Below are 23,794 nucleotides of genomic sequence, written 5' to 3' on the forward strand. Positions count from 1 at the left end.
TTATACAGATTTTTAATTTAACATCCCTTAACTTGATCCACTGGGTCAAGTGTTAACAGTAGCAATCTGTTAGCACAATCCACTAATCCTATAGTGATTTGCTGAAGTCATTAAGGTCATTCTAGTTATGAACATCATCACAGGGACTCGTCCCATTCATCACAGGGACGAGTCATTAACGTCATTCCAATTATGAACATCATCACAGGGACTCATCCCATTCATTCTCATTATGGTTTTGCTCATCTTATTACAATCAAAATTCAAGAATCATCATTTTTTAATCAGAATCCAATTCAACTCATCAGTTCTCAACCAGAATTTAAAAATCATATCAACCACATTCGAATTCATCATCTAGATAGCATTTATGCTTATAATTTCAAGTCTTAGATTTACTCGTATATACTGCCAGTAAAGAGCTGCACTTATATCCTCGGTATATACAGGTAGTCACGATCCTTGGAATTATAAGGTAAATACCATCATGTCTAGGCCTCAAGCAAGTCAGGGATTCCATGCCTTCCATCTGAAGACCCAATTAGTAGTTTATGGATTTCAGTCTGAATAACAATTTGTATGAATTTTATCATGCAATTACAATCTTTTACTGCTTCTTTATAAATTTTTGACATTTTTGGCTTCTTGGTTGATCCTCATTAGCCAATTTGCTCTGATACCAGCTGTGAGATCCCTATCCTCCCCACTGCACAACGAATTCAGGGGTGCTAGCAGCGGGCAGTAGCACTTCTTGCGCGGGGTAGGGTCCCACACTCGAGGCCTCGCCCACCACGGATATCTGGACAAAAGACTAATCCATCGATTCTTCCAAAACTGAACCCAAAAAATACCTTCCTTGCTCGGAAAGCACGGGCAATTCCTCTAGGATAAATTTTTCTCTAACGTAGTCAAAATCCTTAACTAACTGAATTGATCTGACCAAACTCGTAGTATCAAAGTCAGATCAAGGAAAAGATTGCACTTGGATCATAGAGACCAACGTTTTTTTCCTCATTGAGAGGCACAGCCGTTGATTCTTTTCCATAGAACAATTTTTATTCGGAATTTACTTCATCTATCGTAGCATAACAGAATTGAGTCTCAATTTTAGGGATCCATCAGTCCAACCACTGTAGTGATGGGATTCAATTAAGAACTTGATTAGGTTTTGTCCCGAGTACCAAGGAAAAGAGTTCCCAGGCCCCCTAGCTGGATATTCATGCAAACTTAAAACTAGTCACACCACTTACACACCCAATATGAAATTGCCTTTTTCACAGAATCAGCATCTTCTAAAAACAATCTTTTAATGAAACCATTGTGTCATTGATCATAATCCTCAAAATCTCCAGTTGAATCCTTACTTCCAATCATTCCTTCATTGGTGTACCTATGGCATCATTGTGGCAAACCTGAACGCTCACCACCTATCCACTCAGGGGTCTTTTTGATAGTTCATAGCTCATAGTAATCAGCAATTTATTCATATATCAAAAATGGAATCTCCGTTGAAGATCAGCGAGATCAACCAAGGGATCCATATAAAAGAGCCATGGACTCATCTGTTGAGGACTAGGTCAATCAACTAGATCCATGCCCGAATTCAGAAAACAACTCTTACTCCTTGTTCCAATATCTTCCACGACGCACGTGTGGGTATTGTCGAGCAACCCAGAGTCCGAGCACCGTATGGTCAGCACCCTCTAGGATCCTTCGCAGGTGACCGAGTGCTTCACTCATAGGCTGCTTCCTTAGTCCCTCATCCACCGTACCCCGGAAGCTCACCATTTTAATCGAGGTTGGTCAAGCTCACCGAGGCGGGTCAAGATCTCAGCCGACCTTGCTTACACGAGACATCCTCCATTGACTCTCCGTCAGCTATTGCAACTTTAACAGATTAGGTCTCCCCACGACCTCATTCACAAGACGATCAAAGTTCTTCAACATTCTTGACATAAAACAGTCATTTAAAAACAGTTCAAAAATACAGTTTCTATAATGAACTCTCGTCTTTCCACATTGCTTCACATCATTTCACATTAATTAATTCCACAACCATTTCATAAGTATTCCTATTCTCATCCAATCACATCATTTTCATCTCATCACATCTTTCCTCAATTTATCCTCATCAGATTTCATCCACTCGCGTCTACCCATATCCACATCTCATCACATCACATTCATTCATATCCATCACATTCACATTCATTCATATCCATCATATTCATTCTCATCACCATTATATCACATCACTTCTATCCACGTCATATCTCATTCATACACATCTCAACTCATTCATCCACATCCATCCAATCATTCACATGTATGACTACTGGCATCTATCCATACATTCATATCTATCACTTCACATCCACATATATGCATGTCACATCTCATCTCTTTACATCACATCACATTTTTTCACATACACATCTATATCCATTCTCACATACATCCACATCCATTCTTTCACATACTCATTCATATCCATTCTTCACATACACATTTACATCCATTCTTTCACATACACATTCACATCCATTCTTTACATACACATCCTTATCCATTCTTTCACATACACATTCACATCCATTCTTCACATACACATTCACATCTCATATCATTCATTTACATTCTGATTCACATGACATCACATCTCATCCATTTATTCACATTTATCTGATTCACATCATATCTCATCACATCTATTCACCTCAAATCTCATCACCTCTATTCACATCACATCCATCCATCCATTCATTCCCATCTATCTGATTCACATCACATCTATTCACCTCACATTCTCATCATCTTTATACACATCACATCCATCCATCCATTCATTCCCATCTATCTTATTCACATCACATCTCATCACATTCATTCATTCCCATCTATCTGATTCACATCACATCTCATTACATCTATTCACCTCACATCTCATCATCTCTATTCACATCACATCCATCCATCCATTCATTCCCATCTATCTGATTCTCATCACATCTATTCTCATCACATTCGTTTAAACATAGAATTTAGGAGAATTCTAAATTTTGATATAAAGATTCTTTACGCATCTATTTATGAATAAAATCGACTTCAGTGGGAATAACACTTTTAACAAAATTCTTTTATGCATAAATTCAATTTTAAGGAAAAAACACACTTAAAATAAAAATAAATCCTTTATGCATCTTTCTATGCATAAAATAAATTTTAATGAAAATAGCACTTTTGGAATAAAATTTTTTTTATGCATCTTTCTATGCATAAAATCAAATTTGATGAGAATAACACTTTTGCAATAAAAAAAATCTTTTATGCATCTTTCTATAAAATAAATTCAATTTTAATGAGAATAAAACTTTTGATATAAAAAAAATTCCTTTATGCATCTTTCTATGGATAAAATCAAAATTAATAAGAATAACTCTTTTGAAATAAAAATAAATTCCTTTATGCATCTTTCTATGCATAATATTAAAATTAATGAGAATAACTCTTTTGAAATAAAAATAAATTTCTTCTCTTTCTATGCATAAAATCAAAATTAATGAGAATAACACTTTGAAATAAAAATAAATTCCTTTATGCATCTTTCTATGCATAAAATCAAAATTAATGAGAATAATTCTTTGAAATTAAAAAAAATCCTTTATGCATCTTTCTATGCATAAAATCAAAATTAATGAGAATAACTCTTTTGAAATAAAAAAAATTCCTTTATGCATCTTTCTATATGCATAAAATCAAAATTAATGAGAATAACTCTTTTGAAATAAAAATAAATTGCTTTATGCATCTTTCTATGCATACATTCAATTTTAATGGGAATAACATATTTGAAATAAAAATAATTCTTTTAGAATGCACAAACGGAAGGAATTACTCTTTTAGAATAACCTAATGATAAACTTTAGTTCCACAAAATTTAAGAAAATTTTTCCATAACCTCCTTTGTATGGCATTTCTCAATTTTAACATTCAATTTATGACTTGAATTAATCCAATTTATCTATAATCTACTCCATTTTCTAAAAATTAAGAGAGTAAATTGTGAAAAGAGCTTAATCATTCATTTAATTAAACTTTCTAGGATTAAGAAGGGCTGAATTGTAAAGAAGAGAAGGGGGTGACCTTTCCCTCAAGGCATAGCATCAGATTTTATTTCAAACATTTTCAAAGCATAAAATTTAAGAAAACCATAGATTTAAAATTCACAATAAGTAAGAATTAAGCTTACATGGAGTTTGTAAGCTTTCCTTTGGCTTGAGGGATTGAGGGTTCTACTCTTGTTTGCAGCAACAAGAGTGGCCACCAGTTCTTTTGGAGAGGATTTAGTCAAAAACAATTGAATTATCAAGTAAATTCAATGTATTTGACTCTGGGGAGGAGTAGAGTAAGAGTGCATAAAACACTATTAACCTTTTACAAGGGGGGAGGCTTCTATTTATAGGAAAAAGTGAGCCTCTAGCCAAGCAATATGATTCTCGATCGAGGTATGAAGTGAATCTCGATTGTCAGACATACCTCGATCGTGGTAATGACCCAAAATATAAGCCGTCCATGTACCTCAAATGAGGTACTTAATTCAAATCATAGCCGTCAATCCCTCACCAACCCTAAAATCAAATGCGTATCTTGGCCGTTTATCTCACAAACCTTTAAATTGCACGCGTACATCCGAAGCGTACATCTTGCAAACCCTAAAACACATGCCACTGAACCTCGATCGAGGTTATAAAATTGAAAAGTTTTTTTTCACCTTATTCACACGTCATTTTCACTCTCCTTGCTCTCTTGATTTGGATTAGCTATTAGTGGGATCATTAGCATTGTTTTATAGCTTTATTAGTGGTACTTAGCACTAAGCATTGGACCTTTCATATTGACCTGCCCATTTGTGTTTTGGTGCTTAAGAGGCCATGGAAAATCCCGCTCTTCCCCATACCATCGTACACAAACATGCTTCGATGTGGACCAAACTTTGCAAGCATGTGGGGAGAACCACCCCCACATGCTTCCAAAGCATTCGAGCCTCTTTGGGTTAGCAATTAGTGCCCAGTGCGGATTTTTCAAGTCTCTTGATGCTTAAGAGGCCATGGAAAATCCTGGTCTTCCCCATACCATCGTACTTAAACATGCTCCGATATAGGGACCAAACTTTGCAAGCATGTGGGGGGGGATCCACCCCCACATGCTTGCAAAGTTTGGTCTCACCATTGGAGCATGTTTGTGTTAGCAATTAGCGCCCAGTGCAGATTTTTCAAGTCTCTTGGTGCTTAAGAGGCCATGGAAAATCCCGCTCTTCCCCATACCATCGTACCCAAACACCGATGGGGACCAAACTTTGCAAGCATGTGGGGGAGACACACCCCCATATGACTTCAAAATTTGGTCACCATCGGAGCATGTTTGGGTTAGCAATTAGCGCACAGTGCAGATTTTTCAAGTCTCTTGGTGCTGAAGAGGACATGGAAAATCTCGCTCTTCCCCATACCATCATACCCAAACATGCTTTGATATGGACCAAACATGCTCTGATGTGCACCAAACTTTGCAAGCATGTGGGGGGGACCCACCTCCACATGCTTGCAAAGTTTGATCCCCATTGGAACATGTTTGGGTTAGCAATTAACGTCCAGTGCGGATTTTTCAAGTCTCGGTGCTTAAGATGCCATGCGAAATCTCGTTCTTCCCCATACCATCGTACCCAAAGATGCTCCCATGGGGACCAAACTTTGCAAGCATGTGGGAGGGACCCACCCCTACATGCTTGCAAAGGTTCGTCACCGTCGGAGCATGTTTGGGTTAGCAATTAGCACCTAGTGCAGATTTTTTAAGTCTCTTGGTGCTTAAGAGGCCATGGAAAATCCTGGTCTTCCCTATATACCATCGTACTACCCAATGCTCCAATGGGGACCAAACTTTGCAAGCATGTGGGGGGGACCCACCTCCACACACTTGCAAAGTTTGGTCACCATCAAAGCATATTTGGGTTAGCACCAATTAGCGCCAAATGTGGATTTTTCATGTCTCTTGGTGCTTAAGAGGCCATGGAAAATCTTGGTGATCCCCATACCATCATACCCAAACATGCTCCGATGGGGACCAAACTTTGCAATCATGTGGGGGAGGGGCACCCCCCCTTTCTTGCAAAGTTTGGTCACCATCCGAGCTTGTTTGGGTTGGTAATTAGCGCCCAGTGCGGATTTTTCAAGTCTCTCCATTCAGAGGCCATGGAAAATCCCCTTCTTCCTCATACCGTCATACTCAAACATGCTCTGGTGGAGATCGCACTTTGTAAGCATGTGGGGGAGACCCACCCCCACATGCTTGCGAAGTTTGGTCACCATCGGAGTATGTTTGTGTTAGTGATTAGTGGGGGGGAACCCACCCCACATGCTTGTGAAGTTTGGTCACCATCGGAGTATGTTTGGGTTAGTAATTAGTGCCCACTATGGATTTTGCAAGTCTCTTTGTGCTTAAGAGGCCATCGAAAATCCCCCTCTTCCCTATACCATCTTACCCAAACATGCTCCAATGGGGACCAAACTTTGCAAGAGGGACCCACCTTCACATGCTTGTAAAGGTTGGTCACCATCAAAGCATGTTTAGGTTAGTAATTAGTACCCAGTGCGGATTTTTCAAGTCTCTTGGTGCTTAAGAGGCCATGGAAAATCCCACTCTTTCCCATACCATCGTCCCCAAATGTGCTGCTCTGATGGGGACCAAACTTTGCAAGCATGTGGGGGGACCTACCCCCACCTGTTTGCAAAGTTTGGTCACCATTGGAGCATGTTTGGGTTAGAAAATTAGCGCCCAGTGGCGGATTTTTCAAGTCTCTTGGTGCTTAAGAGGCAATGGAAAATCTCACTCTTTTCCATACCATCATACCCAAACATGCTCCGATGGGGACCAGACTTTGCAAGCATGTCGGGGGGTCCCCCCCACATGCTTCCAAAGTCTGGTCCCCATCGGAGCATGTTTGGGTTAGTAATTAGCGCCCAATGTGAATTTTCGAGTCTCTTGGTGCTTAAGAGGTCATAGAAAATCCCCCTCTTCCCCATACCATTGTTTCCAAACATGCTCCCATGGGGACCAAACTTTGTGAGCATGTGGGGATGGGTTCCTCCCACATGTTGCAAAGTTTGCTTCCCAAAACGGAGCATGTTTGGGTATGATGGCATGGGGATTTTCAACAAACAATATGATAGCCAAAGTGTTAAAAAAATCAAAAAACCATGAACATTAACTAAAATGCAATGATCCTCAATGATGAAAAAACTCATAATGATAAAAACATCAACTAAGTACGTCAGAATGTGAGCTAACCTAGCCACTCTGGGTTTAGCCACTAACTCAGAAGATCAAGGCATAATGAAAACGAGCTACCCCAACTATTCTGAGGTTAGTCACTACCAATAAATCTAAGTACAATGCTGAGTTTAGTCACTCTATTAAGATGATAGAGATCTAGTCAGCAGCACCCTCTCTAGCTCTCAAATGCTCTAGAATGCTCTCATGGTCATTCACTTGAAGCCAAAAACGAGGGTTGAGAACTCTGTTTTTGGCTGTATACTCAATCAAGAGTCAACCTTGTAGCAACCACTAGATGAGAGAACTGAAATGCCTCTAACTCCCACTTCCACTGTTGGAAGTCAAGACTCCCCCGATGAAGTCGAATTTGCTGGTAAAACTGGCATCAAAAGAAAACACATGATCATCGACTGTATCTTGGTCAAGGATGCACTTTGGCCTAGTGCAACTCATCGTATAATAGTCTACTCGCTTGCTATTGCCCTCACCAAAAATAATAGCAAATACACCCCTCAAATAACCTTTGCCCAATTTTAAGCTCTGGATATGATGCCACAAACTGAGAATACAACTCCGTTTGGGTCATTTTAAGAAATCAAGCATCGTGCTCAATGAACACTCCTTTTGTCACTCTCTTACGCAAAGCTTTCTTGAAAACTGGCGAGGTACGACAATTCTTCTCCCAAAAACTTTCTATCAAGGCTCTAGTGGTTCCATCTAGTAAGAGATCATGCCTAGCTACACGACCACTACTGGCCCAACAAAGCACCAACCTCATTGGCATCTAAACTTTGCCGTCTAATAGATCGAACTCTAAGTGCGTGTGGTGCTATGGAAAGGCGAGATGTGGCACTCACCTTACCCTTCATTTGGGAGCTATTTATGGCTGCCACAATAGACCTTCGAGCAGCCAAAGCGTCTGTAGAGTTCCTCTTCTTGTTAACTATATAGGAACGACGAACACTTTGTAGAACTGCCATGCTAGCTCTCTTCTCTCTTCAACCTCCAATGTCAGAAAGCGCCCTGCAGTTGGCCATGTTGGGCAGATCGATAAAGGCATCAAGCACGCATGCATGCGATAAAGGCGCGAGGTCTTTGAAATAGAAATGGAAGATTACATGGGCACGACGATGCGCCCCTATCTTTGATAGTTCTTTCCTATCCACACTATGGGCGCCCAAACGAGGGGGCTGGGTTCTTGTGGAAGAGAAGGGGGCTAAGGAAGGGCAGGTTCATGTGGATTATGTAAACTAAGGGGTAGTGGGTGGGGGGAAAGAGGGCAAATGGAGAGGAAGTGGAAGAGGAGGAGCAAGGCTTGGATCATCGCCAAATGGAAGGTGTTGCTCGTTGACATGGCTCTCCACTCTCTCTTTCTCTCATGAGCTACCCTTTTCCTCTCCTCCTCTTGAACTTGGTGGATGGGGGGAAGTCTAGTCCTATCACATTTCTGACTCCTACAACTTTGAGAACCCATTCTTAAGGAAGTTAAGAGAGAAAAATTATGAAGGCTCAATGATGGGATAGTACTAGAGATAAGTGTGGGATAGTACTAGAGATGTGTGATTATATAGGAAAAATAAGTTATCCACTTCAAATCTCATTGGGTTTCCTATCTAAGATTGATTGGATAATTAAGATAAACATAAAAAAATTTAAAGATAAACTATTATCCACTTAAAAATTAATATTATTAATAATATTTATTAAGTAGTTTAAATATTTATCATTACTAGATATATAAATATATCTTTAAATATATCTTTTATTTTATAATTATATAACTGTATTTTCTTTTATAATATATATTTTTTTAATTTTATTCAAAGGTTTATCCTACACATAAAATATTTTCAAGAAATATTAAATTTAAAAAATTATTTTTTAAATTAAATAACATGAACTTTAAAAATAATATTATTTATCTAATTCTAAAATATAATCCTTTAAAAGTAGTGATTTTAAATTCTTTTATATTAATAATATATATATTTATTTATTATTTAAAATTCTATATTTTATTTCTTTTTTTTAAAATATAAAAAATAGACTAAATTAACTTTCTCAAAAATATGTTTTTGAAAAAAATGGGAAGGTGAGAGTGTCACATGCATGCATGACACGTGGCACTACTATAGCTGATGTGGCATGCCATGTCACACCAAGTGAGAGGTGGCAAGAAGATGTGGCATTAATGATGACTAGGATGATGAGGTGGGGAGTCAACTAGGTTGACCATGTTGACATGGAGAGTGGAGGTGGCAAGGTGAGGTAGCAAGCTGCTTATGTGGATCCTCTCGAAGCTGATGTGGACATAAAGTGGCATGCATATATAAGATTTGTGCCTACCCAAGCCTCACACATGGAATGATATCAAGGCTTTCAAGCTTACCAAGCCTAGAATTCCAAACCTAACTAGGATTGGTTTTAGACTTGAAAAGGGGAGAGTGGACACAATATGGGAATTTTCATTTGCGAGGATGGAAAATGGACCTTTCCATACTCAAATTAAGCCATACTTTTTAAATAAATTCATGATGGCAACAAGTATATTGATCCCTAGAGTTTTTATATTGAAAGATTCAATATTTAATTTTTTAGAATTAAATTACAATTGATTTAATGGGCCTCTCACAGTCATAACACATTTTCCAAAGTAAATCTACAAAAATCCAACCGCCGTTAGATTTGGAATTTTACCTTAGACCCACATTCTACTAATATTCCCCAATCTAATCATCACTAGATCCATACAAATTGAGCATTTTAAATGGTAGATGTGGTGGGAGGACAAAATAGTATGTTTTTTAACAATTCTAATCTCTTTTAAATAATATAGAAAATAGTAAAATACATCAAAAATTACTCGATAAATCAAGTTAAGCTCTATGTTATTTGAATTTGTGCTATGCAAAGTGGGAACATCATATGAGTAATATGTTGAGATATCGAGCTCGTCTAGTGAGACGGTGGACACTGATGACCCGCCTGGGGGATAGGCCCCACACTTACACCACTAGCATGGTTGGTGAGATCTTGGGTGATATGTGGCCAGTGGGATGACAGGCTGTGTGACAGCCATTCTAGAGACTGGCATAGTTATAGCGCCAGCTCATTTAGTTGGGTTCACACTATAGAGAACCCGTGTATGTATTGGTTGAGTACCTTTCATATTATGTGTACTCTTATCTTTGTATATGGTGTGTTGAGTGTTGAGTGAAGAAGAAGAAGATTTTCAGCCTCTCACCTTGTGTGTTCTCTATTAGGGTTTTATGAGTGTGTGTGTGCTTGTTACAAGAGCTCAAGCTCTCTTCTCCCCTCCTGCATCTTTTCATGGTATCAGAGCCTGGTTTGTGCTAAGGGCTGACTGCAAGCAAGAGAACCACAGGAAGCGGTACGAGGGTAAGAGCTTCAACTAATCTTCCCTATTTGTGTTGGTGACTACACCCTTGTCGAAAGCTCTACGGGAGGCACCGGCGAACGATCTCTGATTGAGGAGCTTTCTTCGTGAGAGTAAAGCTATAGGGCAACTATACTATCCTATTAGACAATCTTTACTGGGCTGAAAACGCGTTTCGGGCACGTCTGGACCTCCGTTTTTCAGAAAGCATGCGATTTCAAGCACTGTGGGTAAGTCATCGATTCTCTGCAGAACTCCGCTTTAAGAACTGCAGGAAGAAAAGATGATGCATGGTATGTGGATTCAGGTGCTTCGAACCACATGACAAGTCATGGGGAGTGGTTCAAGGAGATGAAAAACCCAGAAAGACCAGGTTTTGTGGAAACAGGGGATGACACTGCTCATCCAATTGCCCATGTTGGAGATGTGCCATTGTCTATTCAGGATGGCAAAGTGAAGTACCTTACAGATGTACTTCACGTTCCAAACATAACAAAGAATCTGGTTTCAGTTGGCCAGATGATTGAGCAGGGTTTGCAGGTTCGGTTTAACCCTGATGGTTGTTATGTTGAAGACTTTAAAGACAAGTGCAGGTTGGTTGCAAAAGGCAACAAAGTGGGCAGAATGTTTACGTTGAATATAGACATGCCTGAAATGAGTGCTGCGATGTTTGCAAATGGTTCAGGAATTGTTGCAGACACAGACATTTGGCATAAAAGAATTGGACATGTGAATGTGCAGCGAATGAAGTCTATGCAGACTAAAGGAATTGTGACAGGGCTGCCAAAGTTTAAAGTGGAAGGTATGCAGAGAATATCTGAAGCATGCCAATTTGGAAAGCAAACAAAGCATGTATGTCCACGTAATAGATATGTGAGCAGAAATGCACTAGATGTTGTCCATTCAGATGTATGGGGTCCTACGAAGACCATGTCTATGGGAGGCTGCAGGTATTATGTGACATTCATTGATGACCACGCAAGGAAAGTGTGGGTATATTTCATGAAGTAGAAGAGTGAGGTGTTCACTCACTTTCAAAATTTCAGAGTTTTGGTTGAAAAGAAAACAGGGAAATATGTGATTTGGAGAGACAGTTTACATGTGATGCAGATACACTCCGCAGCAAAATGGAGTTGCTGAGCAAAAAAACAGGCACATTGCTGAGATTGCACGAGCATTGATGGAAGAGAAAAATATGCCGCATAGCTATTGGACTGAGGCTGTTTCTACAGCAGTATACATCATGAACAGGACTCCAACTGCAGCCGTACATGATGTAACTCCAGAGGAGAGGTTTACTAGTAGAAAACTAGATTTGTCTCATCTAAAAGTCTTTGGATGCATTGCATATGTGCATGTGCCAGATGAGCTGAGAACTAAGCTGGATCCAAAAGCTGAAAAATGTGTGTTTATTGGATATTCCCTTGAGCAAAAGGGATACAGGTGTTATAACCCTGCTACACGTGAGTTGAAGGTAAGCAGGGGTGTTGTCTTTGATGAGATGAGCAGCTGGTATGCTGCTGAAAAAGAAGCTGTTGGGGCTGATGTGAGTGGAAGTGTGGTTGCACAGAATGCAGGTCAGCAATCACAGTCTTTGAGTGGACCAGGAGAGTCCTCATCTAGTGGGTCTGTTGATAGACCATGGAGTGGCAGGCTACGTCATAATACAAGGCTGCGTCATAATACCAGTCCTACAAATGTGATTGGTACATCACGTAAAGGTAAAGAGAAAGTGGTTGAGCCCCTTGGTATGCCTGACATTTCTGCAGGGCATTCTCATGTTGATGGAGAGTCTAGTGGCTCAGAGATGAGCCTTGATGAGGAGCTTGGTATACGTGAGCTCTCTTTTTACAATGGTGAACGGTCCATTTAACAATTGGAGGCCCAAAATTGGTTCTCTAGCTCTATGTACACCTAAGCTTATTGGTCATGGGGCTGTTGCTGGCGTTACATATGTCGTAAGCTCGGTCATCCCATATATCTTTTACATGTGGTTTTGCATAAAAAGACATGAAGCGTAACCACGCTTAAAATAATGTTAACCATTGTGGTTAACATACCCCCCTCCCTAATTTAGGTCCGTCCTCAAAATTGGTAAGAAGACATAGATGTAGTAAAGGAAGTATGTGCGAACAAAATTGTAGCGCAATTTGGGGTACTGGGGGGAGAGATGGAAAGCTTTGTAGCTTGCCTAGAAGGCGGTCTCCATCATATCTTTGAAGGTTTGCAGATACTAGGATGCGTTTGTAGTAGCCAAAAAGCTGCTTGAGTGTGGGTTCTTTGTTGATGTCAAAGAAGGCAAGGCCTTGTGCGCCTTCATGATAGTGATGCCACTGGAGGAACTTCGCCAAAAGGGTGGTGATGAGGTTAAAGAAGAAGATGGTGGCGATTATGGTGGGATGCAACACCTGATAATATTTGGCTATGAATGCATGTATTTATGCCAGCATGCTTTCTTCCATGCATGGGTTCTTGGACGTAGGAGGGCTGAACCATAGAAAGTTGAACTTTAGCTTAGGGTTCTCCATTTTTTCAGTGTAGAGCCGGTCCGTAAGCTGGGTTGATGCTAAGATTACGGGGGGCTTCATAGTACTCGGCTCAGAGTTGTGGCTTGAGGAGAAATCGTGGCCGCCTACTCACCCATAAGATCGAATGTGGGGTTGAGTGTCAGAGTGGGGACGGATGTAGTTGCCGCATTATCAGTGCGGGTGCTAACGCTTCCGTGCATCCTACTTGGCATTGATGTAGAGCTGGAGGACATGAATGTCCATGCGGTCTGTGATCTTTTCAAGTGGCACCTGTTGTAGCTATCGACCAATAAGATGTGGATGGCTTGCTTGAACTCCGTGTGCGGTCCAAGGGATCGCACCAGTTGAGGGGATTGATGGGGGGATCCACCTCATCCTGCTCCTATGGTGGTTGGGGTGCGATTTTGCCTTCTTCCAAGGGGGTGGGTGAAGGGAGGTCGGTGGGTTGGGGTTTTGAGGCAGAGGTGTTTTGGAGGTAGAGGGGGTGGTGCTGAGTGAGGCATCGAGCAGATGTGGGCGCTTCGATGGTGGTTGGGGTGCGATTTTGCCTTCTTCCAAGGGGGTGGGTGAAGGGAGGTCGGTGGGTTGGGGTTTTGAGGCAGAGGTGTTTTGGAGCTAGAGTGGGTGGTGCTGAGTGAGGCATCGAGCAGATGTGGGTGCTCCGATGGTGGTTGGGGTGTGATTTTGCCTTCTTTCGAGGGGATTGATGGGGGGATCCACTTGCTCCTATGGTGGTTGGGGTGCGATTTTGCCTTCTTCCAAGGGGGTGGGTGAAGGGAGGTCGGTGGGTTGGGGTTTTGAGGCAAAGGTGTTTTGGAGGTAGAGGGGGTGGTGCTAAGTGAGGCATCGAGTAGATGTGGGCGCTCCGATGTAGAAGGGACGTCCTTGGGGAGAAATGGCGGGCCCAATCTGAGATGGAGGTATCTAGACCCCACCTTGTTACTGTCCTTGTTAAAATATGTCGTTTGGTATGTAGCTTTGTGGTAACGCCTCCTCACCATGGGAACCTTGGGAAAAGATAGTTATCCATCCTGTTCACTTGTCATGTTGTAGAATTTGCCATAGGCTGAGTTGTTTTTCCCGTGTTATTTGTGACTCTCCTTAGAAAGAAGTCATCTTTTTTGTTCGAAGGTTGAGTCTTGACTGGCTCAATTGGAGCTCACCCTAATGAACTCTCTAGGATCTCTCGGCTTCAAGCCAATGGTATGATGCCCTGTAAGTTCCATGTAGGGACATACATGGTTTGACTCAATTCCATGCAATGACGGTAATGGCCATCTCTGACTCAACTCTGTGCAATGATGGTAATGGTCGTCTCTCTAAGCTGTCATGTGGAAGTCGTAAACGTTGTGATATGCTATGCTAGTCCCTAGATTACTGGTCTTGCCTTTGTCTTGCTCACTCATGGCCCTTCTCTCACCCGTTGATCTTATGGCTTGGTGCCTTTCGGCTCCTCCTGATGACTTCCTTATAAAGTCTCTTAATTCTTGTAGGTCCTCTCCCACTCCCTAGGGTTGGTGTGTAAGAGTTCAAACATTGGGTTTGAGAAAGAGGTAGCGTAATTGCATAAGCACTTGGTCCAATGGTGGAATCACTCGGCAAGATGCTTTTATGATTTTCGAGGTTTTTAATGTTTAAAGGTTTTTGGTTGGGATTTTTTAAGTTTTATGGTTGGTTGGGATTTTTTAAGTTTAAAAAAAAAAAAAAAAGGATGACTAGTTTTCCGGAGGTCACGAAATTAGATCAGGTTACTCTTTAGAATTTGAAGCAATTTTTTCCCTTAAATCTTTGATCGGGCGATCGCACTTTGATGATTGGTTTCCAATGATCAGACTGGTTAGATCGGGGCAGTCGGACTCCGGGCGATCTGGGCAATTGACTAGGCTCATACACTACAAATGACTGCACTTTCTTGGTCATGAGGGCGTCCAAGGATGCTTATCATTGCTTAAGTGAAAGTGTTTAAACTAATGGCTGGGATTCAAGCCTCTGGAACTAGTTGCATGGAACTCTTGGAACACTATACTACTAACCCAAGAGATTGAGAAGCAAGTAGATGCTTGCTTTGAACATGGTTATCATTGGGGCCTTTTGAGAAAATTCTCATTGAATTTTGCCTAAGCTTAATAATGTACAACAGGTAAGATTCATGACGATTATACTTCTCCAACAGCCACCCTAACCAAGAGGTCATGGGTTGGATCCCTGACACCGTAGGGTTGCGTGTGTGTGTGTGGTGTAGCTTCTAGCTTGGCTACACCTCCTCAAAAGAGGGCTTTCCGAGAACAAAATTACTTGTTTGGAGATTCATGGGAAGTAAAATGGTATGGTTATCCTTGATGAAAATCATAAGCAACATTGAGGCCAAACTTGAGGGAAACCATTGTCTTGCTACATGTTTCGTTTGTGTGGGGTGGCTAATGAAGCATCTTGTGTGTGCTATCAAATAATTTTCTTGTAGGGTGGCTAATGAAGCCTCTTGTGTGTGCTATCAAATGATTTCCTTGTGTGCAAGTTTTCAATAGGAAACGAGGTTGGATCGTCTGTCATGGTTTGTGAAATCGATTGGTGGAGCTCTTATGCGGTTTCAAGGTGCATGGTTCATAAAAACTGTCCCAAACTAATTAGGTTATGAAAGGATAATGTGGTCATGAGAAACATAGTGGTGGAGGCATGTCACAAGTTGAGAGGAAACTTCACTGAAGCACCGTGTTGCCTTGAGAGGCCAAAACACATGGTACAAATCCACAATGACAGTAGAATTAATGATTGAGGCGATGCCTACAGCCAATACCCAAAGGGTACAAATACACATTAACAATAGGACTAATGATTAAGGAGATGCCCACAATCCTTATTCTGGGCACAAGAGGCCATCCCCTTCAGTCATCATTTCTGCCACCCATTGTGTTGTCTGTGCAAATGCCCTTACTAAAATCTGTACATCAATGCCAATCATTCTGTAAAGGTGTGGGCTCAACAAATATTACATACAGAAAGGAACCACAATACAACAAAGAAAATTAATGATTCTAGACACTACAATATGCCCCACAGTTTCTCTTTCACATGATATTTTCAATAATCTTCTCCATCAGCTTCATCACCACCTTCTGCCCCAACTTCTTCATAGTCTTTCTCCAATGCTGCCAGGTCCTCCCGGGCCTCAGAAAACTCACCTTCTTCCATCCCTTCACCCACATACCAATGCACGAATGCCCGCTTGGCATACATCAAATCAAACTTGTGGTCAATCCTAGAGAAAACTTCGGCAACGGCTGTGTTATTGCTTATCATGCATACTGCACGTTGGACTTTGGCGAGGTCGCCCCCGGGTACAACTGATGGTGCTTGGTAGTTAATCCCACACTTGAATCCTGTTGGGCACCTGTGCATAGGAGAAAGAAGTTAATCTACATTATCACAATCAAACAAAGATTAGAACAGATACAGGAGAGTTTAGTTAGGATTTGGTTGGTTTACATCATTTCTGAAACAACCCTTGTGTGCAAATTCAGTCATGCATCTGTAGGCTGGCTACACTTAAAGCGACTGCACATGGGGAGTGCCCATCATGACTGCCCCATGAGGCTGAGATCCACAATCTTGCATGTCCAAGCCCCTACACGTGCGATGGGGACAGGGATTTATTTGTATCCAGCCATAAGGACTAAGGCCCATTAAGTGGACAGGTAGTGGATTATCCATCCAAAAAAGGTAATCCCCCGCACGTAGTTGGACGTTCTGACATCAGAGACGAGCCTAAATTGACATTATAGGTGTTTTCATACATTAGGTCTATAGTAGCTTGAGTGCAAAGAAAAGAGATTTTATTTACCAGTCAACAAACTGCACTGCCTTCTTGGTCTTGATGGTTGCAACGGCTGCATTCACATCTTTTGGAACGACATCACCTCGGTACATCAGGCAGCAAGCCATGTATTTACCATGTCGCGGGTCACATTTGGCCATCATACTAGAGGGCTCAAAAACAGCATTGGTTATCTCAGGGACGGATAACTGCTCATGATATGCTTTTGCAGCCGAGATGACAGGTGCGTATGAAGAAAGCATGAAATGGATGCGGGGATATGGTACGAGGTTTGTTTGGAACTCTGTCACATCCACATTCAAGGCACCCTCGAAGCGGAGGGATGTCGTGAGTGAAGATATGATCTGAGACACCAACCTGTTGAGGTTGGTGTATGTAGGCCTCTCAATATCGAGTGACCGTCGGCAGATATCGTAGATGGCCTCATTATCCAAAAGCACCGCAACATCCGTGTGCTCCAACAAAGAATGTGTCGATAGTACACTGTTGTATGGCTCCACAACTGCTGTAGAAACCTGGGAAGGTGCAGGTTATAAGTTCCAAAACCAATCATGTATGCTTAAAGTGCATTCAGGCAGACTCATTAGCCAGGTTAAAAGTTTATGTTGCTCCATAAGACATTGTTTCCATTTTATTTGAATCACACCTGTAATTCTATGTGCTTTATTTCTGTCTCTTAATGTATGTATGCAATGTGCATGCGTGCATGCATCCATCTCTGCATCTAATGTGCATGCCATATGTCTTTATCTCTTGCTGTATGTGTGCATGCATTCAGATGTTCATGCATGCATGCATGCCATCTCTCTCTTTCCATTTCTTCATCTGTAAGTGCACATGAGTGTGCATCTGTCTGTGTTGTGACTGTGCATGTGTGTGTGCACGCGCGTGTGCATTTCCATGTGTATTTGTGGGCATGCGCTCATATGTGCATGCATGTGTTGGGGAGGGGGCAGAAATACATTCTGTTTTGCAAACTCGTTCAGGTGCATGTGCAAGTCTTTCCACATCATAGCATCATATGTATACCTGAGGAGAGGGATAGATTGTGAACCCGAGCTTGGATTTTTTGCCGTAATCGACCGAAAGGCGCTCCAATAAGAGGGATCCCAAACCAGATCCTGTTCCACCTCCCACAGCATTGAACACCAGAAAGCCTTGCAAACCTGTGCAATTGTCAGAAAGCTTTCTTACTCGGTCAAGGCAAAGATCAACTATCTCCTTCCCAACTGCAACACCGACCAAACCAAAAATTAGTGAGAAGCCATCAAACATATCAGTTATCACGCATCATACATGTCAAAAAGAATCAGTTTCCAGATGAGCCATCTTACATATCTTATCTTATATGAATAAAAAGAGGCAGGATAGCAATTGTAAATCGATGCCATCTTCTTGACAAGCCATTTTACATATCAATTTTCACCCCATCTTTTAAGAATCAAGAGACACGGACAAAAATTCCAATCAATGTCATCTTAAGGCACATTGCATATCAGTTATCAACTATCTTTTATGAAACACAAGAGATGGAATACAGATGTAATCAATGTCATCGTCTAGATAAGCCATCTTGCAAATCAGTTATTGCATGATATCTTGCATGAATTAAAAAGAGATCAAATACCCAATTCCAAATGGTACACTAAACCAACAAAAGGATGGAAAGTAATCAAAAGCTTACACATAGATCCTTATGCTCATCAACCAAATCACCTTGCGCAGGTTGCACATAAATCCCCATCCCCAATGGGGGCTCGGCGGAGGATTAAGATTGCAGTCCTGTACTCACAGGTGATCATGATGGGTACAGTGTGTTTAGGGGTTAAGAGAGTCCATTTCTACTAAGCCATATGCTTAGAAGCTATCTATGATTCATGCATTAGCAAAAGGGGGCATTAAAGGCATGAGCCTGGTTTTAAGTGAAGTAGAACCATCCATTAAATAGGAAAATGTACATACTATAACCATTGCAGAGTTTCAATATTTCAGTGCATGCCATGACCATCTACACACACACACACACATATATATTATACAGAGAAGTAAATAAAAAATGATTAAGATTTATATCTATATTTTTGTGCTTATCTATAAACATATAATTTATATATATATATATATCTGTATCTGTTGTGTGTGTGTGTATATCTGTGACAGAAAGATATATATATCTAGAGAGAATTCTAAATTTTCATCTAGAAAGGAGAATGAAATTAAAAACTGAATTGGGAAAAAAAAAGGGTAGAGGGAAGAGATGATATTAAAAACTCATGATTTCTTTATATTGAGTCAGACAAAATTCCAACTACATCTTTGCAGTCCCGAGGCCCCAAATACTTTGGAGGGGGGAGGGGGGGGGGGAAAGCAAAAAAGCAAAAAAGAAGGATTTGTTTGATATTGATACAGTAAAGCTAACCGGTGTAATGGCCGCGGGCGAAGTTGTTGGCGGCGTCTTCTTTGCCGGAGATGAGCTGCTCCGGGTGGAAGAGCTGGCGGTAGGCGCCGGTCCGGACCTCGTCGATCACCGTCGGCTCCAAATCCAGGAAAATGGCCCTCGGCACATGCTTCCCGGCGCCCGTCTCGCTGAAAAACGTGTTGAACGCATCGTCTGCTACCCCCACCGACTTGTCACTGCAAGTTTTTACTATGAGTTATTTTTGTACTGAAAATAATCACATAATTATCGAATTTCATGCATTATAGACCATAAAAACGATCAAATTTCAGCAATATGGACCATATAATTGTGTCAATGTCGAGCTAATTTCAGTAATATAGACCATATAATTGTGTCAATCTCGACCTAATTGTGTCGATCTCGACCTAATTTCAGTAATATAGACCATATAATTGTGTCAATCTCGACCTAATTGTGTCGATCTCGACCTAATCTCAGCAATATAGATCATAAATTGTGTCAATCTCGAGCTAATTGTGTCAATCCTGACTTAATTTCCGCAATATAGACCATATAATTGTGTCAATCTCGAGCTGATATAGACCAGAGAAATCTGATTAGTAACTAATCGATTCCTATCAGCAGCACAAGTGTGAAAAACTCACTAAGATGATGGCCTCAGAGGCTCATACACATGTAACGATTTTTCAAGACCAATTATGCTGATCTGGTTAGCATGCAAAATGTAAGGCACAATTAAGGAGGTGGCTGAGATCTAATAAGCATGTAAAGAGGCACAATTAAGGAGGTGGCAGAGATCTAATAAGTATGTAAAGCTCAATTATGGTAATCTAAAGAGCAGACCTTGGCATTCGGCCGTCTGGGGAAATGCCATGCTCCAAGCAGAAGAGCTCCCAGCAAGCATTGCCCACTTGAATACCAGCTTGCCCAATATGAATGCTGATAATCTCTCTCATTATGTCTTGATTTTGCTCCTAGTTTTAGAGAGATGGAGGTTACGTTTTTTCAAGACGAGAGGAAAGATTATAACGAGAGAGGGAGGAGGAGGGGAGAGAGAGAGAGAGAGAGAGAGTGTGGGTGTTCGCATGTATGTACTTTCAGCTGCTACTTTTTTGTTCTTGTTTTTTTTTTAACCTCTATACCTCCTCTCATATAAATTTATCGTCACCCCTTTTTTTATATGAAAAGGGTAAAATATATTAAAAGGAAAGTAGGCAACTCCTCTCAAAAAGAAAATTATGGTCACCTCTTTGTTTGATCTTGAGACCTAAAGTGCTTGAGAGCCCAAAGCACTCCACACACACACACACACACTCTCTCTCTCTCTCTCTCTCTCTCTCTCTCTCTCACACACACATACACCCAAACTCGAACAATCTAATGAGTGAGGGCTTGGACAAGAGCGATCTCTCATCCAACATGGGCAAGTAATCAAGATTGGCCCCGTTGCCTGAGCGCACTTGCATGTTTGTAAAGTCAACTACATAAATCTCCCTATATATATAGAACGAGCACGGGAGAGAGGAGTGAATGTATATACCCATAACTCATTGGCAGTTTGGATAGCCCCCCACTTATAGACATGCCCTTAATCCATAGAACGTCCAGGGAGATAGGAGTGAACATATCCCCATAACTCATAGGCAGTTTGGTTAGCCCCCCATTTGTAGACACACCCTTATCTATGGGATTAATCCATACGAACGAGCACACAGGAGACAAGATGAAACATATCCCCATAACTCATAGGCAATTTGGATAGGCCCCCACTCATAGACACACGCCCTTATTTATAACCTCCCCAAGAAGAGTTATAGGCACACACTTATTCATAGGCAGTTTAGATAGGCCCCCACTCACTTATAGACACACCCTTATTTATAACCACCCCAAGAAGAGTTATCAACAACAACCATGGAGGGGTTCACTTGAATTAGGGGAAGGTTTGATCTTTACACCACATCTACACCCCATGACCACCCAATCCCTCTAAAAAGTGAGTGCCTTGGCCATCCTATATAGAGGGTGTAATCCATGGAAGATAAAATTTCCCACATTGTCATATGCATAGGCTAAGCCCCTAAGAGTGCTCTATCTAGACTTTAAGAAAAGAGTGCTTCTAATCTATGTGGAAAGATGAAAAGGTTCCATTTAGTTCAAGTGGAAACTTTTGTCACAATACTAAGGAGGCTACACATAGAAAGGGTCAATCATTGTAAAGATTCTACCAACTTGCTCACTCCCAACCTCTAGACACAATATTATCCATTGGATGGGGACTGGACGACTATGGAGTAGCTTATTGGTTCCTTATTATATCCACATAAGTAGTGTGTGAGTTAGAGTACTTGGCTCTTTACTTTCTCTATAGTTTATGTGGGTGCATGTCCATGTGTCAGTATGTGTGGTCCACTTAGATGTGCACACCTACCTCACACCTACAAGCATCCAAAGAGACACCTTGCTTGTGTAAGTACATTATTCTATCCCCACAGAGAAAAATAATGACTACCTATATAACGTGGCTTCGTGTGCTACACGCATGACACCCCTAAGAGTAGTCTATCTATTAAAAGAGTGTGGATTATCAATGACTCTCACTCCCAACATGTATAAAAATCATTTGTATGTGTAGATATTGTCCTCTTGATGGTTTGGAGTATGAAGTGCTAATTGGTTTCTTATTACCTGCCTACACATAAGTAGTGGGTGAATTGGAGTGCTCACTTCTCTATATTCTATGTGAATCCCATGTCATGTGGATGTGCAAACCTACTCACCACCTATAAGCACATAAAAGGACATCTTGCTTGTGTGAGTTGAGGGTACACTTTTCTTTCTTGTTGCATTAAAAAACATGATAAATGTTAAATAGAGAAATGACCCACAACACAACAATTCATAGTGTTTGGTGGTACATCGCATCAACAAAGATCAACAATGACACCTTATTTCTATGCAATGGACACAAGGAAACCTATCCAGAAAAAAGTATACTGAAGAGTAAAGAAGGTAAAGTTAGAAACCAAAATTGAGAATCCACCTTTAAATTATCAATAAAAAAGCATATTTACCACTTGTAAAAACCTTTTTACATGTTAAGGGTAGGTAGTACATGCATTCCATCAAAGAGAGATGCTTGGGATTTTTTATAATTGATATAGAGCTTTCCCTTCTCTTTAATAAAGATGGCATGACACCTTTATCTACTTGGAAAATATTTTGACCATGCCAATATGGTTTAAATTTTGATCTTGAAGATATATTTTTTAAAATTAAGAATATATTGTATTAAGTTGGTCCTAAGAATATATTGTATTAAGTTGGTCCTAAGTCGCACTATTTATCTTAGCATTACGATCTTAAGTTTTACTGCAATGAGAATGTTGAATAGAAAAGAGTATTAGATAACCCTAATCCTAGCCACAATATCATGTCACATAGGAAACTTGGATATCTTTGAGCCGCCAACCAACAATCACCTCTAGATACATGTATGTGCTAGTAGTGGGAAGTATATATAGTGTTGGGCTATTTCAAGTGCTATTCCAGGCAAGCCATACTCACAATAGGTGAAACTATGGAATATGATGAGTTCTATGTAGCCTCGCTTGAGGATGAAGTCATCATTGATGGCATCTTGATGAGTAATTCAATTTATCACCTTAGAAACTTCTAAAAGGCATTTTAAAAAATGATCTTACACAAGGAGGAGACCTTAAAAGAGTTGAAACCCCCACCCAGTGCATAAACCTGACCAAAAGGCTTCCTAGAATAGAGAGGTTGGATTTAAATTTAACATAGAAATAAAAATAAAATGAGATCAAATCTATCCATGGCTTGAAAATAATCTCATAATATTTAAAATGTGGGATTTATTAGGCCAGCCTACATTGCAAGCTCATCTTGGTGGAATCCTTGGAATAAGGAGCATTAAATGCCATGTGCTTGGGATATTTTGAACATGCTATAATATGGAATCTAACCCCCTAAATTGCAAGTTTTTTGTTCTTGAGTTTGGACTAGAAGCATATATAAATTTGGGGCTTGAATGCATCATTGCCCACCGCGGAGCATTACCGCCAAGATAAACGAAAACTAAACCATGCTTCACTAGGGGGATTTTTTTTGTGAGCTTTGGTTCCATGTGTTTTGCTAATGTGGACTATCCTAATGATGTGGCACTTGACGTGTCCATGTCAAGATGTGACATGCCCATGTAGTATCATGTGACACATGTTGCATGGACATAGATGTATCATGGACATGCATGCTATCATGTGTACGGG

At 40.7% G+C, this 23,794-nt stretch overlaps 1 protein-coding gene across 1 annotated transcript; it reads right to left on the minus strand.

The window, feature by feature from the left end:
* Positions 1-15,934: 15,934 nt before the first annotated feature.
* On the minus strand, positions 15,935-20,595 carry LOC147639023 (tubulin alpha-1 chain-like). The gene is made up of 5 exons (XM_086786691.1): positions 20,349-20,595; positions 19,503-19,717; positions 18,113-18,312; positions 17,090-17,598; positions 15,935-16,639 (listed from the first exon to the last, which is right to left on the minus strand). The coding sequence occupies exons 1-5, from the start codon at positions 20,459-20,461 to the stop codon at positions 16,330-16,332; spliced, it is 1,347 nt and encodes a 448-aa protein (XP_086642817.1). The 5' UTR covers positions 20,462-20,595; the 3' UTR covers positions 15,935-16,329.
* Between the last annotated feature and the right edge of the window lie 3,199 nt (positions 20,596-23,794).

This window comes from Cibotium barometz, chromosome 4, assembly GCF_041138505.1.
Source record: "Cibotium barometz isolate CiBa-2024 chromosome 4, ASM4113850v1, whole genome shotgun sequence".
Taxonomy (NCBI): Eukaryota; Viridiplantae; Streptophyta; class Polypodiopsida; order Cyatheales; family Cibotiaceae; genus Cibotium; species Cibotium barometz.